This window comes from Micrasema longulum, unplaced genomic scaffold, assembly GCF_059751315.1.
Source record: "Micrasema longulum isolate JH-2025_06_02 unplaced genomic scaffold, ASM5975131v1 h1tg002886l, whole genome shotgun sequence".
Classification (NCBI taxonomy): Eukaryota; Metazoa; Arthropoda; class Insecta; order Trichoptera; family Brachycentridae; genus Micrasema; species Micrasema longulum.
This window is the reverse complement of record NW_028280006.1, coordinates 34,117-53,172: the sequence shown is the minus strand read 5'-3', so window position 1 is coordinate 53,172 and position 19,056 is coordinate 34,117. Positions and strand designations below refer to the sequence as shown.

Sequence of the window (19,056 nt, the reverse complement as noted above, 5' to 3'; positions counted from 1 at the left end):
TTCGTTTCAACAGTTGCTTGTTTTTTAACCTTTTCAGCAGCTCATTGGATGCGGAAGTTCGGTCCGTTAAATTTTTTGCACTCATCGAGCTTCCTTGACCAATCCAACAAAATGCAAATGGTTTTAAACAGTTACATGACCGATGCTTAACTCCCGAGCAATCTCACGAGTGGTCGCATGTGGATTTTCATAGACTTTTTCCATTATTTCGTCGAATTTTTCCGCAATGGCTCGCCCAGAGTGAGGTGCTTCTTTGACATTGAAATTTCCTAAAGGAAACCGCTTAAACCGTTGTTGCGCTACACGTGTTAGAGCAGTGTCACTATAAACTGCACAAATTTTTTCACAGATCTGTGACTCATTTTACCTTTGAGGAAGTAAAACTTCAAAATACTACAAATTTCCTCACTCGACACATTCATTTTCAAAATGGAATAACTCTCTCATAATTGATCAAAACAAAGCTTTATTTTTATTAAAAATATTATTTGAAATGTTTTAATCATCGCTCTATAGAACTGCCGAGCCATGGATATGAATTTTTTGTATATTTTTTTAGTATAAATTTTTGACCAATTCTTCTTTTGGCTGGAGAAGATATTGATTTTGGTAATAAGTCTGCCAAAGTACTTATTCTTTGTACAAGGTTTTAAAAACAATAATAAATAAATAAAATATATTTTGTAAAATACAAAACAATAAATTGGCTTTCTTAGAAAATTGAAACAGTTGTATTTGCACAACATAATTTATTAGTAAGAAATCAATTACACATTTACTGAGTATACTAAATTGTTTTATTGACAATATTATAAATTTCCCAAAATATTACATAAATAGAAGCTTTAAAGGATTCATAACAAATAAGTCACATAACATATAATCAGTGCTCGATTTCAGGCGGAACGCGGCGGAACGGCGTTCCGGAACCTCTCTCTGTAAAAAAACTAAATTATTTGAAAACAGTTAAATTTAACTGATTTATTAAACTTATGTTATTATCTATTATCTATTACGGTAAATTAACTCGCAATTTATTAATAAAGCATATAATTGTAGCTCGAAGCTAACAGATAAACAGATAGACTCATCCGCCGCCGCGCACGTGCAGTATAGCTTCCTCCCCTCCAGGTTAGAGATAGACTCGTCCGTCTGGCGTCTACTCCCCACTTCGTTCATCACTAGATGCTCAGTTGCTCAGTCGTAGTCCCGTAGTCGGGAGTCCGTGTTGTCCTGTACTGTACTCTACTACGCGCTACCCACTTGCACACACGGTCTTCTTTTATTTATCTCTGTTACGTTACTGTTACGTGTTATTGTTGTGAAATAAGATGAACAAAAAGTTAACCGATTTTTTTTTACCCTCGGGTGATACTAAGAGACTTAAGCGAACCATTGATTGTGAAGACAACCTCACGCAACCATCTTCAACGACCTTACAACTGTCAACTAGCACTGAAAAGGTAACCAGTTCAGATTCTGACGAACATCACTCTAAAGAACAAGGACAAAAGGTTGAGTGTAACGACAATGCCTTGCCAGATTGTTGGACTAATTTTCAAAAAACTGAATTTTGCGAAAAATATCACTGGTTGTTAATTAAAAATGGAAAGTTAGGATGCAGTACTTGTAAAAAAGTAGGGATCTTATCTGTTAAGAAAAAAACAGGTATGAAAATTTCAAAAGAATGGGCAAATGTTGAAATAGACAGTTATGGTGACACTAAACAGAAAAAGCAAACGTCTTTAAGGAAAAAGATTTTTGACCACAAAGAGAGTGCTGGTCATAAAGCAGCTGCTGAAATCCTAACCGAAAGTAAAGACGGAAAACTGGAGAAAACTATTTTGAGACAGAACTCTCATGAAAAAGAAATAACGGGGAAAATTTTCCGAACGGCGTACAAGGTTGTTAAAGAAAATCAGTCTTTTAACAATTTTGAAACGGAAATTGATTTGCAAGAACTAAATGGGATTAACATGGGTCGCATTTTACACTCAGACAAAGCCTGTGCTAAAATTGCTTTGCATATCAGTAAGGAAATGAAGAAAACCTTTGTAGATGAAATCATTAAGAATGATACAAAACTTGGTTTGATAATTGATGAATCCACGTCCTTAAGTAATAAGTCAAGTTTAATAGTATACGTTCGGTGTTCTTTGCCTAAAACTGGTATGAGTGGCTCCACTAACGTCTTTTTGGATCTAATAGAACTAGATGGCGTTACTGCTACAGCTGTTTTTGACTCTTTGATGAACTGTCTTCGGTCTAATGGAATATCTGACGTATTTTTAAGTAATAATTTAACAAGCTTAACTTGTGATGGTGCTGCTACTATGATCGGTAAGCACAAAGGCGTTGCAACATTATTTCGTGAGAAATTTCCTTCTGTTATTGTTTGGCACTGTGCAAACCATAGACTTGAGCTGTCAGTGTCAGACGTTATTAAATCTGTTTCAGGAGTTAATAGGTTTAAATCTTTTATTGACAAACTCTATGTTGTCTATCATGCTTCACCAAAGAACAGCAGGGAACTTCGAAGCTGTGCAACTCTTTTGGATACAGAAATTTTAAAAATTGGAAGAGTCTTGAGCACCCGTTGGGTGGCATCTAGTTTTAGATCTGTGTCAGCTGTTTGGACGTCATATGAAGCATTAGTCCAACACTTTAAAGAAGCTTCAAATGACCCGTCTAGAGACAGCAAAGATAAAAGTACTTTTTCCGGACTTCTTAACAAAATCACAGAAACTAATTTCATTCTAGACCTGGGATTGATGGCAGATGCTTTGCAAGAACTTTCAGAACTAAGTGAAGCTTTACAACATCGGAATGCAGATTTGAACTATGCGAACAGAAAATTGCTAATCACAGTTGGTTTATTTGAAGAAAGAAAAACAGTTCCAGGGTCCTACTCAACAATGGCTCAAGAAGCAGTAAACAACTTGTCTTTTTTCGAGGTTCCTCTCCACACAAAAGAAGGGAGATCAGACAATCAGCCGTTGAACCCCAAAATATTTTACGAGGCCCTTAAAACTTCTATTGAAACGAGATGTTGAGTTAGCTACAACTCTTGAAGTTATGGATACCAAAACCTGGCCGACGAAACTCCCAATAAGTTTTGGGGAAAATGAAATGAGGAAACTTGCTTCCAGGTTCAAACTTAACGAAAGACAGTTAATTACAGGTTTACGCGAATATATCTACTCCAGAGAGTTACCAGAAAGCCTCAATCCTGTAAAACAATCAATTGACTCGGTTGCCATTTCATCAAGTGAATGTGAAAGAGGATTCTCTCAGATGAACTTAATAATTACACCGCTGCGATCTTCACTCAACATAAGAACGGTTTCTGGCCTGATGTTTTTGAAAATTAATGGACCTCCTCTTAGACTGTTTGATCCAGAGAAGTATGTTAACTCTTGGCTGGTTTCTGGACACCACTCGGCGCTAGCTGTCATTAGTAAGGAAAGATCAAGAGAAGGCAAATACGAAGAAAACATGATGAAGTTTTGGAGTATATTTTAAGAACAATTTTTGAAACAGTTATGTTGTATTGTTTTACTGCTTTTCATTATGTTTATTAACATGTTACATACATAAACATGTATGTTTATTAACTGAGAAGTAAAAACAGCCTAAAAATGCGTAATTTTAAACTGAAATTTTGAAAATTTTCCGAGGGCCCCCGGACCCCCCTTTAGCTGGGGGGGTATGGAATACCCCCCAGACCCCCCGGTGTGTCCGCCCTTAACAGAGTTCCGGTACCTCAATTTTTAGAAATCGAGCACTGCATATAATTATTCAAATCTCCAAGCAAAGTTCTAAAGAAGTTATTATTTTATTTTGATTACATTTTTATATTTCTAAAAACAACTGTGAAAAATCTAAGAAATTTAACTGCCCAGAAATCTGTCTAACTTTTACAGCAATTAGCCTTGTGAATTTGAAAAGCTTTTATTGAAAATTACATACTAAGACTTAAAGGCTGTTCATTACTTCTACAAACAAGAGAGGATTTTAATTTACTGCCAAATTGAGAGACTTTCGATGAAAGTCTCGAGGAGCAGCTAAACTACAACGTAGAACGAAAAAATGGGCAAGGATAGATAATTATTAAGATTATAATAGTGAAAACAAGTTCTGACAACACCAAACAAGTTGCAACATTAAAATAGGGAAAATGGTTAAAACAAATGAGGCGTGTTAAAACAATGATAGCGATTTCCATCACTGGTCTGAAATGAATAAAATATGGAGATGGTTAGAGAAACAAAAATACTACTGACAACAGCAAGAGTTTATAACCACAAATGGTAGTTCATTGAATTTAATATAGAATCATTACAAAAAAGGTGTCTTACATGTGATTAAAATTCTGAATAATACGGTTGGTTGTCGCCGTACCTTTTACAAAATATTGGTTTCTGTGCTTCTTTGCTATCCCGGATTAAATTCCCTTTTTTATATACCAAATTGTAAAAACAATTATACCGCAAATTCATTTATTGGACGTACCTGTTAAAATTATAATGGACTCGGTATTAATGTAGATATTTTAAACGGCACATTGCATTTGTACAGAAAATTTCTTCATGGAGTTGATTATTTGGGATAGTTGCCGAGTGTACATCTCGAGTGGTTTATGCTATGCATATGTATGCGGTCATATATGTGTGCACGGATGGCTCGGGGTGTGCATTTGGTATTTTTTATTTATTCCAAAGTATATAAACCTCTATGGAAAATGCAAATGTTAATGATTATTCTTTTCTCGCTTAAGTTTATTATTAATTTATTTTTTGACACATTTAATGTTTACATGTTTTACATAATTTGTGAAAACTTAATTGATCTTTTTGTGTTTGAAAATCTTAAAAAATTTTAAAATCCCATACGTAATTTAGATTCACGACAATAAAGAAAGTCTCCTTTATTAAATGAGTCAGTAATTTTCCAATTAAACGCAATAAAATATAACACAGAGAGTAGATTCTGATAAATTATCCTTGCAGTCTGGGAAAAATACCAAAAAAAACATTTATTGCATATGCTGTTTTTTAACACGCCTCAGATGAATACCCAAAAATTAAACAGACAGATCCGTGGATGCATAAAATGGTCTATCTAAAGAGATAACCACGCACGCCATCATCTGTTAATGCATTAAAACATAAATTAAGCGCAGTATTAAATTAATTTAAGCGATAGGTTGGCTCGCGTCATAGCGCGGGGCCTCAGCGGCGAAGGGCGCGCTCAAAGAGTGCAGGCGTGCGATCCGGGAAAAAATATAATCAACGACAAATCTGCGGCTGGGTGAAATGGTCTATCTCGAGAGGATGTCCTAAAGAATAAACAGTATTGAATGAATCAAAGCGACGCGGGTCGGTCAGCGGCGAAGCGCGCGCTCGAGGAACAGCGCGGGCGCGCAGCCCATCTGCGCTCGCACGCCCGCCGCGTCGGCCCACTCGTCCAGCGCCTGGCACGGCAGCAGCTGCTCCGTGAGGTGCGCCAGCGCCCGCTCCGCGCTGCGGTGCACGCCCTCGTCCCCGTGCCGGATGGCCTCCGCCAGCTTCACGGGCCACTGCTCCACGCTCACGCTCGGCGAGGACGCGTGCTGCGGACAAGGAGACATTTTGAACAACACAGTTTGGTTTGCGGATCAACACTGCGTAAGACATTTTTGTTATTTTAACAGGGTGTTGATAAAAACTGCCTTTTTTATTGGATTAAAGAGGAATTATATTTGGGAGTTTTTAATAAGCGACAGTTTACGAGCGTTGTTATGTTGCAAGATTATTGGTGCCAGGCTGCCTCTAACACTCCTTGGATATTTCAATAAGGCTTGCGATACGTATTTGAGTGATTCGCCGGTCATTTTGAATCAAGATGATGGCACCGCTCTCTTATAGAAATCATAGCTTAAGAAATCGTCACTCGCATTCTTTGTATCGGCAATAAAGAGCTATAGCTAATATAATAGTCTGTCTCTGCATTAGGTACAATACCTTGAACATCTCATCGTAAAGCAACTGGATGAGGGAGAAGTAGATGAGGTAGGGCTTGTAATCCTCATAGGAGCGCATCTCCCGCTGCTCAGCGCCGAGCGAGGAGATGGAAGCCGAGGGACTCACGCCGCGCGCCTGAGCCAGCACCAGCAGGCGCGACAGGTGCTCCAGCCGCTGCTCCTGCCACCTGTAGATAAAATATTCAACTCGTATATTTATTTTACCCTCGTAGCTGAAGCGAGCATAGGAACACCGGAAATGAAAACTGAAAGGGCAGAAGGTTTCGAGATCGAATGTGCAATGAAGAAATAAGACAGACCCGTGACACCCAAGATGCCGTGGTTCTGGAGAGATCATGGCAACAGAATGCACAACTCAAGAATCCCTTATTCTATTTTTACAAATCTCAACTAAGTGTTGGTAAGAAAAACAACAACAAACCAACACGCCGTTTTTCTCTGTAGGGGTAAGCAGAGAGAATAGAACGCCATTCATACATCTTCTCATGCACGCACGCTGATTATTCTTACTCTCGACATGTCAATCTTCAAGTATTTTATGTACTTGATCGTGTCATGTTTTTCTCTGTCTTTTGCATCCATCAACATTCGCATTGTAGATCCATTTAGCCGTTCTTTCATTGCTCTACATGTCCAAACTGCATCCAGCAGCATCCCTTTCTCGATTCTTTCGATAATGCAAGTCTCAGTCTTACATAGTTCACGGATCTTGACATTTGTGCACCTATCATACATCATTTCACCACACATTCACCTGAGGGATCGCATTTCGACAGCATTTAACCTACTTTGATTGTTATTTTTCCAGTTCCATACTTCGCTCCCATACATTAGAGTTGGCACTAGAACTCCATTGTGAACTGCTAGTTTTGCCTCCTGCGATAAACATTTGTTTGCCAAAGTAGATTTCAGTGCACCGTTCAAGTGTAGGTAGTTTGTATTACAGGGCCACTATAGTTTCTAGGTTAATTGCTCTTCCATCTATTGATAAATGAATACTGGGGATATACTGACTTTTGCGGCGGCTGAAGCAGCAGAGCCAAGAGCATGTAGTACAGGGAGCCCTCCGCCTCGTGGGCAGACTCCAGCTGACGCTCCATGCTCCAGTCCAGGTACGCCTGCAGCCCCGCCAGGGCGCGCCCCGCCACACGGGTCCTGCGATAATCAAATTAACTTCATTTCACCATAAATATTCATTTTGGCTATAATTACAAAGGGACAAGAGTATAAAGGAGAGGGTTATTTCTTAAGGACGTTAATAGAGAGGTTGAACCAGAGGCTATATTAAGAAAAAATCATACTAGTTATTTTGCAATGTTTTTGTTTTATTAGACATTTTAATATATTGATCATCTGATCAATCAATTTAAATCTTAAAAGCAAAGTCGAGTTGTGGTCCTGTGGCTAGTGTCTAGGACTCATGGACCAAAGGTCTGTGGTTCGAATCCCACTCTGCCCCAACTTGATTCCATTTTCTAATGGTGAGTTATTTACAACTCGTTGAAAATGGGCCTCAAAATTAAATATTTGGGTAAATCATAAGAATGCTAATATTAAAAAAAAAAAAAAAAGTTAAAAAACGTAATTGACAAATTTCTTTTGTATGTTTTTTATGTGTGATATCTACATATTGCACATAGGATTCCATATATGTTTTTTTATTTTATTTATTTGACAAATTGTAGTCTGCATTACTTTACGGGCTGTTTAACCGCCGATATGTACAGAAAAATACATCCGTATTATCCGCAGAAGTCGTATTCAGCAAGCCAATTGGCCTGTTAATGGGTGAATTCTGACTTCCATTTGAACGTAGTTATGCAGAAAGCAGCCAGTCCAAAATTAAAAAAAAAAAAAGATATTAATCAGGTGCAGTAAGGTCAATTCTATTCTTTCATACAAATTCTGAAAATGGTGTCGATTACAAAAACGACATTTTTCAATTTGCTAAAAACACCCACTGCATTAGAAAAATCTTAAGGTTATTTAAAAATCATTGAAACTAGTCAAATACATAATTAGATTCTTGTTTGTCATATAAAAAAACTAATGTTTTCATTGTTTATCATTTGTTAAAGTCAAAAACATTCCAACTTTTTGGGTAGATTTGATTATTCAGTCTTTTCACAAAAGTGCTATTAATTATCTCAGTTTCACTTTTCTATGGCTGACTGCTTTCTGCATTTGTACGGCTTCAATCCTGAGAACAGTGCGTGAGATCTCGCTCTAGTATAATTACTGGGAACATACAAACTGATCTTTTTCAGTAAATTTGAAAGTAAATCAGCTTGAGATAAAGCATTTGAATTTTGCCGCGGAGAATGAGGTAGAAGAGCTACACGTTACAAAAACAAGTGCCCTTCCGGTCGTCATTGACTCACGTGTTGATGACGTAGAGGGCCATGTGAACGAGGCAGGGCACCAGCTGCATGTTGGACAGCGGTCCCCCGCCGCCCGTGTCCTCGTGGAAGGGGCGCTCGCGGGCGAAGCGCAGCAGCAGCAGCTTCAGGTCGTGCACGGTGCACTGGTAGCCGATGTCGTGGTGTCCGGTGCACTCCTGCGCATGAAAATAAGCGGTTGAAGAGTTTATATGGCTGCTCTACAGTGGACTAGCTACGCAATGCGAGCAAGGGTGAGCGGAGGATTCGCAGTCTGACTCTTCTTCGCACAAACGTATTCCTGTATTTTCTCCCTGGATTATGGCACAAGACCGATGATATTCTTTACACACTCTAGATATTTACCATTGGGATGTCGCTATTGTTTTGTTTTTTTTAAATTGTATTTTGTAGGAGCTGGAACCATCTAAAAACCCATCGTAACAACATAGTTTTATCAGCCATCTTCAGACATACGGTATACAAATACGATTTTTGAATAAAGAAAAATGTGCCAACAAAAATTACACAAATCGATTTAGTTTCGAGGAGTGGAAAACGGGAATACAGACAATTTTGTCAATTGTAGTTAGGTTAGGTTAGGTTAGTCCGTCCGGTTAATCAGTCCGACGTGCAGTTGTCTTTTTCGCACAGTATTCGGGGAGGCATCTGCGAGTGACAGAAAAACTGTAATATTAAATTACCCATTCATTCCATCTTAAAACAAGCTGAGCCACGTTAGATGGAGACTTTCCTAACCAGAGGACGTTCCGTATTTATTTTCTAACCCACTAATTTTATATTCCCTGGTATTAAAAATATACACTTATGTATGCAATCAATTTATAAAATAAAAATTCATCAATCCTCTCAAGTGTACAAGTGAAACGGATTGCGCAACTCTGGCCTAAATCGAGTTATAATTGGATTGGATAAGATCCTATGGAAGATTATCCTGATTCGAGATCAGTTCAGTTATTTAGAGATTTACTTTGAATGGCACATTTAACTCAAAACAAAAAAGTGGCTTTTAAGTTTGTAAGTGAAAATTCTCGATGGAAGTTCATTGTAATATATTATAGAAAAAATAATAACAAAGCGATGAAACCGGTCACCGGATATTCCAAATTAGTGATTTTTGCCTGAACGACGATGATATACGACAGGGAAAATTGTTTCTCTTTGCTCGCCTGGCTCTTGAAATAGTAGTATTCTGCATTAACTTCTAACTGTACAAGAATGAATCCCTACAGAGAAGCAACACCTTTTACTATACATTTCACAGCTACGAAACCGATTGAAGGAACCCCTCCAATATTGATAGAAGTTTCTCGATATAATATACCGTCGTGGAATTATCGTAACATATACAGACCTGCAGGTACGTGTTGTGGCGCGCCAGGCAGCTGGCGAAGGCCGACTCGGGCACGTGCGGCCCCCAGAGGGGCAGCAGCCCGTTGCAGCGCGTGGACGCATTCTGAAGGGCGGCGCTCTCCCACTCGTCCCTGCGGAACATACGCTCATTGGCATTTGGCGACACGGAATTGGCGACATTGAATTCTGACAGTCAACATTACTCGATCGAGGTGTCGATCGGGTATGGCGATATGCGTGCGGTTCGAGCATCTACTATGGGCTGTCCTCGGGGTTCGGTTCTCGGGCTGACCCCGGTGGAACCTTTTATTCGATGACCTTTTTTTTATTCGTGTCCCACGGTAGTATTTCTGTACCAACGACATATTTTTGGTCACCACGATACACACCCGAACTCGATCACAGAATTTTTAGTGTCACTATGAGATGACAGCAAACTTTCTAAAGTTAGATTTTCACGACCTTTGTATACTTTGTTGTGAGCAACGCACATAAAAACAGACGGGCAGGATTACCTAGAGCGAGCGAGACGGACAGCGGCCATGTGGCACTCAACGTGCACGACGTTGAAGTGTGTGACGGTCGTGTAGCCGAGGGTCTTGCGCGCCTTCACCTCCAACTCCTCCACGCCGCATCGCTTTGTAAATGTGTAGATACCCAGCACCTAAACACCACAGATAACTTCAATCAATATATATATTTAAATCTTCAAGTTCAAAGCAAGGTCAAAAGAAAAGTTAACATATTACAACAGAGATGAAGAACATTTTAGAGAAGGTAATATAGAATTTTAGGCATCTACAAGGCTTATGACCTGTCGTTGGCTGGTTTAAATTGGCTCCTTTACACACTGTGTAACATTCACCATTCTGCCCGTATTTAAACATTTATATTCCTTCAATTATTCCATCTGTTGATGTTTTTGAAGTTAAAGAGCTGAAACCTTTATTAATGCGGGTGAGATTCATCCGATTGAATTATATCACCTATATACTAGGTAACGCCTGAAATTTTTATTTTTCAATTTTTATACTTCTTCATGGAGCAGGTGGATTTATCAACAATATTTGGAGTCTGTCCAAATTTTTGTAGACAAGGACTGGATTCAACTCCAAGTAGATTGAAAATTTGTACTGAAAAACGAAAATATATTAGGATATTAGAAGCAAACATATAAATCTCCACCTAGAAGGGAAAATTAGTTATTGATGCATAAATAAACTATACATAAAAACATACCTACCTAAATAATAACATAATTCTAAACCGCCTGTAAATTTTACAAAAACTAGTTTCAATTATACTTGACACTGCAAACTTAGCATTCTCCATTGAGTCGGTGAAGCATAATTAGAAATCTCACAATCAGCCAATCACACACTAGTATTTCTTAAAAAAACAACATGGTCGCCTCATCATACATTTGGAAGCTGGTTGTGATATTTTGGGAGCGAAATTTTAGTTGAAATTTGAGGTGTTTCAAATACAAAAAAAGTCGCAGTCAATAAATATAGATATCCATCCTACCAGTTGTAAATAAAATGGATAAAAAATGCTTAGAAACATGAAAAATGATAAAAGAAGTATTGATAAAATAATAGACGCATACCTTGGTGGGCTGGTATCTGTAGCCCTCGCGGCAGATGCAGCAGATGGCGCCCGCCTCCTCGCCCAGCTCCTGCACCTGGTGCGTGAGGCTGCACTGCGCCGTGACCTGCCCCTTGTCGTTGGTGCGCATGCCCAGCGCGCCCAGCTGCTTCTCGCGCATGGCCATCGCCAGGCGCTTCTTCTCCTGCACTTCCGAGACAAACGTGTTGCTTACAAGAATTTTTAATGCGATGAACGTATCAATATGTTTATTACTCATTATTAACCTAGCCGAACCGAAGGGGGGGTTCCAATCCCCAGTAGACCGATTTTAATTCAACAACTCAATTATTATTAAAGCTATTTGCTGTATATTTATTGTGATCGTGAAATCAATAGAAAGAAGCATTTTCCTGATTTTGTTTTAAAATTATGAAACAAAAAAAGACATAAATAATACACGGGTCAATTTAACTTTATATACATAAGCATTCGGCAAGCTAACAAAAATGAATAAAATACACAAATGAGTAAAATATGTGTACGCGAAAACATAAATAAATTATTACACGGTCATAAACACTTGCAACGTTTTATTCTCCTGATGCCATATACAAGTAGGCGCTGGGGTCGTTTGGTTCCCCCGTTCGGATCATGTGTAATTTTTGGATGCTTAGCGAGGGAAAAGTTAAACAGCACACCTTATTTACTTCATAGTACTTTCTTTAAAAAATCCCTCGTTTACAAGAATTTGTAAATTTTTTTGTTTAATGTTTTGATTTCAAACCAAAAAACAAAACAAACCATCATGCCATTTCATCATAGGGGTAGGCAGAGAAGATAGAACACATAGGATAGACACCCGGAAACCAATACCTACTGTCATGTGACCTTCTATCGTCTTAAGGACAGCGCAAAAAGTGAATTATGCTGTACGTAACAAGTATCAAAACATTTGAAACACTGACTATCCAGCATGGATGTCAAATTGCTGACAGACAGGGAAATAGAATATGATCTCAAATCACACTTAATTTTTAACAGCTACAAAAATATCTGCATTGCTTTTTGAGAATCTCAATAAATCGACTGATAGTAAAGTCACTCTCAAACGAAAATTCAAGACATTTTTGCGTGTCCATTCTCAACAATCACAAGATCCAACTAAGAAACGGAGAGCCGTGTACCGACCTGCCGGGTGTAGTCGCGAGCCTCCTGCACCCGCCGCGCGCACTGCGGCTCCGACATGAGTGCCTCCAGCAGGTTCTCCGCCAGGCTGCCCACATGCTCGTCCGAGGACACCTGCTCCAGCCGGTGCACTATGGGGATGACCTTCTCGCACACAGCCATCTGACAAAAAAACCAGAACAGTGAGACTGACAGAAAGGCGATTAAACTTGCTCAACTGAGTTCGCCCGCACCTCGAGTATTCCTCTGTTATCTGGTCTCCACATTATGATGTTCACATCAAGAATATTGAATCAGTTGAACACAGATTTTTGAGAAAGATAGGCTGGAGGTTGAGTTTATCCAGAGACCAATATACGTATAATGAGTTAGAAACTAGCTTAAACATATCTTCTCTTCAAGACCGTCGAAATAAATCCGACCTTCTAGTCCTATTTAAAACTCTTTGATGCGCCTGAACTACTGAGATTAAAAAAATAATATTTCAACTAGAAACCTCAGACAAAACTTAGTCTTTCATACCGATAATTATAGATCTAACTATGGTTTTCATTCCCCTATGCCCAGAATTCTCAGGTCTGCCAACAAACATACCAGTCTTGATTTCTTTGATAACAAGTTGTCTTCTTTCAAACGATCACTGAATCAAATTCAATTATAAACACCTCTCTCCCGCTTCCACTCCCACCGAGTCTACTATATACAATTGTGTCTTTCTACTTTCCTTTATAATAATTTTCTATGCATAAATATATCCTTAAAAATGTCCCAATGGACGGACGCCCAATGGAGTATATATAAAAAAATCAATTAAAAAATAAAAAAAATTTAAAATCAAAGAAGAGTAAAACTTTAATCCATAAATTAGGAAAAACCAGTGACGAGTAAGTATTACTGTTTTCTTATTTTTGAAATACGTTTATTCTATTTAAAAAGTCAACAACTGGCTATTACCAGAAATTATTTAGTTTAGAGAATTTAAAAAAAAAAGATTTTTTCTAACATTATTTGGGTGTATTATTTGGTGGACAGGCCTAATTTTTTCATCATCATCGTCATAGATCCCTTTCCGGACCTAATGGTGCATAGGGCACTGCATCGGTACACCACGCAGAGTATCTTGATCATTTTTGTTACATGAAGGTAAGATGATAAATCTTACGCTTCAAGTACCAGTCTCGGGGACTATGAAATATTCTAGGGTGAAAACACCTTTTTTAAATGAATATATCATTTCAACCATTTTGGGAATCGAACCTGAGACCTCTCGCATGGCAGGCAACCGCGCTGACTATTACACCACGAGGCTGACTTTTTCAGGAAATAAAAACACTCATCGTACTTATAATCGCATACAAAAAGCAGTACACGAGATATAGACGCATCGGCAAAGGCTGCCTACCTATAACCAATAATAGTAATACTTTCTTAACTGCATCCACATCTCGCCATATTTTTACTTTTAACTAAAAAATATCAATCCCTGAAATAGTTAAAAGTCTCGAGACATCAGCCAGTTGGCAGTACTGTACCTGGGTGGGTTCGTGGTCCGCGGCCAGCCCCGTGAGGAAGCGTAGGATGTACTTGAGCGCCGGTTTGGAGATGAACTCCTTCAGCTCGTCGGAATCAGTTCGGAGCAGCGTGGGTTTGACGCAAGGAGCGTGCATCTGTAAAATAAAAATTTAACATTACTGTTCCGTTGACTTTCTTGTCGCCGTCGGAAAAATTTTGCGACGGACGATACTCACAGTGATGTAGTCCAGAGCATCTCTCACGATGCCGAGGGAGATGAGGTAGTCCTTGAGAGTGCCGCCGATGGCGTTGCGCTCGATGCCGCTGCACAGCACGCAGAATAGCTCCAGCCGGAACAGCCCCTCGGCCCAGTGCTCGGAGTCAAACTTGTTGAAGTCCAACACCTGGCAGAAAACATTTCGCAAGTTCACAAATTGATAGATACCGTTCAATAATATTGATGTTTTTTGTTGATATTTCTTGATAAAACTCCATAGTTAATGATAATGATAAAATTTATAAATAAACTTATCAATGAAACTTCTTGGTTTAGTTTTACTTTTTATTATTTTGACCAACGAGCGCTTTCGCCTAAGTAGGCATCTTCAAGACTGGTGATTTGTTTACAACGTTTACAGCTTTTATACTATTCTTAACATATTTTGGAGATAAGATAGAACAATATTTTAACAGGAGACAGAAAACATAAATATTTACAACTAGTTTGCTATACAATTCATTTTTGGGAGTTTTTGGACCGAAAGGGATTAAGTTTTATTATTTAAAATGTGGGAAGAGAACACATGGCGAAATACAACAGTGTGGGGAATCTACATTTTAACAGATAAAGTTGGAAAATACTTTGGTTTTTTTGACAGGGAAGTTTACATACCTATAAATGAAACATTTTAAGATTCATACTTAGTTAATACAGATAATTTCATTACATCACAATTACACTTACAATCGCGGAATCACAATTACAATCTACATCGAAGAAAACCGACAAGGATGAAGAAAAAGTTTATGAAGAAACACCACAGTTCTTTGATAGAATAAAAAATGTGTCCACTGTAGAGTTTGATAATTTAGAACTAAATTTATTAAAAAAAGGTCTAAAATATTGTCCAAATGTCAATTTAAATAAACAAGATTTTGAAAATTTAGCAGTAGACTCTGACGTAGCTTTAGGTAAAAATATTTCTGCAAAATTTGAGATTGCTTCTATAATTAAATCAGATTTCTGTAAATCAAAAAACTTTTCTTCAAATAATGAATCAAAAATCATTAAAAAAATAAAAAATAAAATCAAATCTAATAATTTAATTGTTTCAAAGGCGGACAAAGGTAATTGTACGGTTATACTTAGCAAAGAGGTTTATACTGAAAAAATGGAAAATCTCCTTTCTACAGATAATTTTGCCGAAATACCCAAAGATTTAACGCAAATTTATTCAACAAATATAAAAGCGGTAGTAGATTCATGTAAAATTATTTTTTCTAACACTTTCTCAAGTCAACAAATACTTAATATGAACCCTCAATGTCCGAGACTATATGGATTACCAAAAGTTCATAAAGATGGGATGCCATTAAGACCAGTTGTTTCTTTTAACTCTGCTCCTTCGTATAAATTAGCAAAAAAAGCGAATTTCCTCATAAAATGTATTCTAAAATTTAACCCTAGTCGGACAATAAAAAATTCGTTAGACCTTATCACTAAAATTAAAGACACTAATATCCCTAAAAATTCAGTTCTAATATCTTTTGATGTAGTAAATCTTTTCACTTGTATACCTATAAATGAACTTAAAAATGCATTAGACACATATATTTATAAAAAATTCTTAACGCCTCAATTGAAAAATGAGATTTCTCAAATTTTAAATGTTTGTATAGATCAAAACCTATTTAAATTTAACAATAAATATTATCTTCAGAAGAATGGTCTTGCCATGGGAAGTCCATTATCTCCAATATTAGCTGATTTTTACATGGACTATTTAGAATCAAAATTATGTCAAACAAAATTATTTGAAAATGTGCAATTTTATTATAGATATGTTGATGACGTCATTTGTCTTTGGAAAGGAACAAAAAGACAGTTAGATACATTTTTTAATGAACTAAATAACTTAAGTAATTCAATTAAATTTACGATGGAATATGGAGGAAATAAAATTAACTTTTTAGATTTAAACATACAAATAATTGACAGTAAATTTGACTTTAGCATTTATAGAAAACCCACATTTAGCGATAATATCATACATGCCAATTCACGCCATCATTTATCTCATAAATTGTCAGTTTTTCATTCAATGATACATAGATTAGTTAATATACCAATGTCTAATGAAAATTATAAAAAAGAAATAAACATTATAAAAATAATAGCATTCAATAACGGTTATGAAAAAAATCTCATTGACAAATTATTAATTAAAAAACAAAAAAGAAACTCAGTCAAAGCAATAGGTAACGGTTTATTACCAATAGATAATAAAAATGAATCAAATTATTGGGTAAAATTAAATTATATAGGAAACACAAGTGAAAAAATTAAAAAAATATTTAATAAAAATAAAATTAATGTAGCTATGTATAATAAAAAAACAATGGGACAATGCCTTGTTAATAATAAAGATAAGATCTCAACCTTAGACAAGAATGGAGTGTATAGTTTAAAGTGCAATGATTGTGAAGGTATATATATAGGTCAAAGTGGCAGATCAATAAAAACAAGACTCAAAGAACATATTGCCTCCTATAGATTAAAAAATGACAAATCTAATTTTGCAACACATTTAAACTCGCTTAACCATACTTTTGACAGCGAAAATAATATTAAATTACTACATTTTGAAAACAAAGGGAAAAAACTAGATAAATTAGAATCATTAGAAATCAATAGAATTAAACTTAATGCAGTAATAATTAACCAGCAATTGGAATTATCAAACTCCCCCTTACTTAAACCATTAATTTAATAAAGTTCCGTTTGATTTAACTATTTACTACTAAAATAATATAATTAACATGAAATTAACTATCAAAATGATAACTTCATTTCAAAAACTAATGTATTAACTAAGTATTAATCTTAAAATATTCCGTCAATCATCTTTAGGTATGTAAACTTGTTAATTAAATGTAATTATGTAATGAAATTATCTGTATTAACTAAGTATGAATCTTAAAATGTTTCGTCATTCATCTATAGGTATGTAAACTTATTAACTCTGTCTTAACTAATTATGAATTTTAAATGTTTCGTCATTTATCTCTAGGTATGTAAACTTATTAACTAAATGTTATTATGTAAACTCTCCTTTACTTAAACCTTTAATTTAATATAGCTCCGTTTGATTTAATTATTTACTACTAAAATTATGTAATGAAATTATCTGTATTAACTAAGTATGAATCTTAAAATGTTTCATTTATAGGTATGTAAACTTCCCTGTCAAAAAAACCAAAGTATTTTCCAACTTTATCTGTTAAAATGTAGATTCCCCACACTGTTGTATTTCGCCATGTGTTCTCTTCCCACATTTTAAATAATAAAACTTAATCCCTTTCGGTCCAAAAACTCCCAAAAATGAATTGTATAGCAAACTAGTTGTAAATATTTATGTTTTCTGTCTCCTGTTAAAATATTGTTCTATCTTATCTCCAAAATATGTTAAGAATAGTATAAAAGCTGTAAACGTTGTAAACAAATCACCAGTCTTGAAGATGCCTACTTAGGCGAAAGCGCTCGTTGGTCAAAATAATAAAAAGTAAAACTAAACCAAGAAGTTTCATTGATAAGTTTATTTATAAATTTTATCATTATCATGATACCGTTCAATACAAAAGATCGACACATAGAAATAAAACTTTAAAATTCACTCATAGAAAATGGCATTTCAATTCTTTGAATTTACCTCCTTAAAATGTTGGCACAGATGCTCCATCTTCAGCTCGTTTCCGTACACCAGAGCCGCCAGCACTCTGGTCAGGTGAGACAGGGCTTCTGCGTTCACTCTAATACCTACAAATACATAATAAAATGTTAAACTATCAACGAAAAGAAAAATCACAAGACTGCCCGTAAAACTAATTTTAAAATAGGTTAACTTCTCTACGATACCCCAGAGTGTGTGCGGACCGACTACTGCTTCACAAAATTATGACTTGAATAGTTGACTGTGCAGAATTATTTAGTTTAATAACAATACGTGTTCCAGCCAGGATCTGTAGATGGTAGCGCCAGTTTCATGTACCCGTAAAGTAAAATATCGTATGTTAAAATATTTTTTTGTAGTACTTTTTCAGTGTACAATACGCAATTTTAAGACATAGACAGCACAAACATCACTTTGTCAGATTTAAAATTCATTATGTAACTTAGTAGACATTATGATAATAAATATGTACATCTCCCTTCCCCCCCTTATCCTCTCTTCATGCATCCTTGTCCTATTCCCTGTTTACTGCGCAATCATACAGTCTGTTCTGCAGAATGGAATCATAGGCTGGGGAGGAGCTTACAAGACAAATTTAAGTCCACTTTTTATTGCCAAAAAACCATCGCTAAAATTATATTTAAAAAACCTAGAATTTACCATTCAAATTTAATTTTCAAAGAACTAGATATACCCTCAATTTATTTATTTATTCATATTTTTCTCTGACATTTTAAAAAAGCATCTATTATACTAACCTTTAAAGAAAAAAAAACCCACTAATTTACAAAATTTTCAAAAATCCATTTTTCCAAATAATTTAACTTTACATAGATGCGATACAACTGCAGCTTTAAATTACTATTCATTTGTTGGAAAAAAAACTTTAATAATCTCCCAGAAATCCTAAAATCAATAACAAAATTTAAATTTAAAAAACACATGAAACCCACCCTATCTTGAATGCCATACAGTGGAAAATTGTGTATCTTTTAGGATATAATATCTAATTTTAAGGAATCTGTTAGTAAAAATGAAATATAAA

The 19,056-nt window shown here is 36.2% G+C and overlaps 1 protein-coding gene across 1 annotated transcript in view; it reads right to left on the bottom strand.

Annotated features, from left to right (window-relative positions):
- Positions 1 to 734: 734 nt before the first annotated feature.
- The window catches only part of LOC148271415 (protein purity of essence-like), a 51,041-nt gene continuing 32,719 nt past the window's right edge, over positions 735 to 19,056 (bottom strand). Inside the window, exons 26-36 of the mRNA XM_088241417.1 lie at positions 17,991 to 18,097; positions 14,298 to 14,465; positions 14,082 to 14,216; positions 12,553 to 12,711; positions 11,384 to 11,566; positions 10,290 to 10,438; positions 9,776 to 9,905; positions 8,404 to 8,579; positions 7,037 to 7,177; positions 6,003 to 6,189; positions 735 to 5,611 (exon numbers count right to left, since the gene is read on the bottom strand). Of these exons, the coding sequence (XP_088097543.1) occupies positions 5,384 to 5,611; positions 6,003 to 6,189; positions 7,037 to 7,177; positions 8,404 to 8,579; positions 9,776 to 9,905; positions 10,290 to 10,438; positions 11,384 to 11,566; positions 12,553 to 12,711; positions 14,082 to 14,216; positions 14,298 to 14,465; positions 17,991 to 18,097 (1,763 nt within the window). The 3' untranslated portion in view covers positions 735 to 5,383. The remainder of the gene's footprint in view (positions 5,612 to 6,002; positions 6,190 to 7,036; positions 7,178 to 8,403; positions 8,580 to 9,775; positions 9,906 to 10,289; positions 10,439 to 11,383; positions 11,567 to 12,552; positions 12,712 to 14,081; positions 14,217 to 14,297; positions 14,466 to 17,990; positions 18,098 to 19,056) is intronic.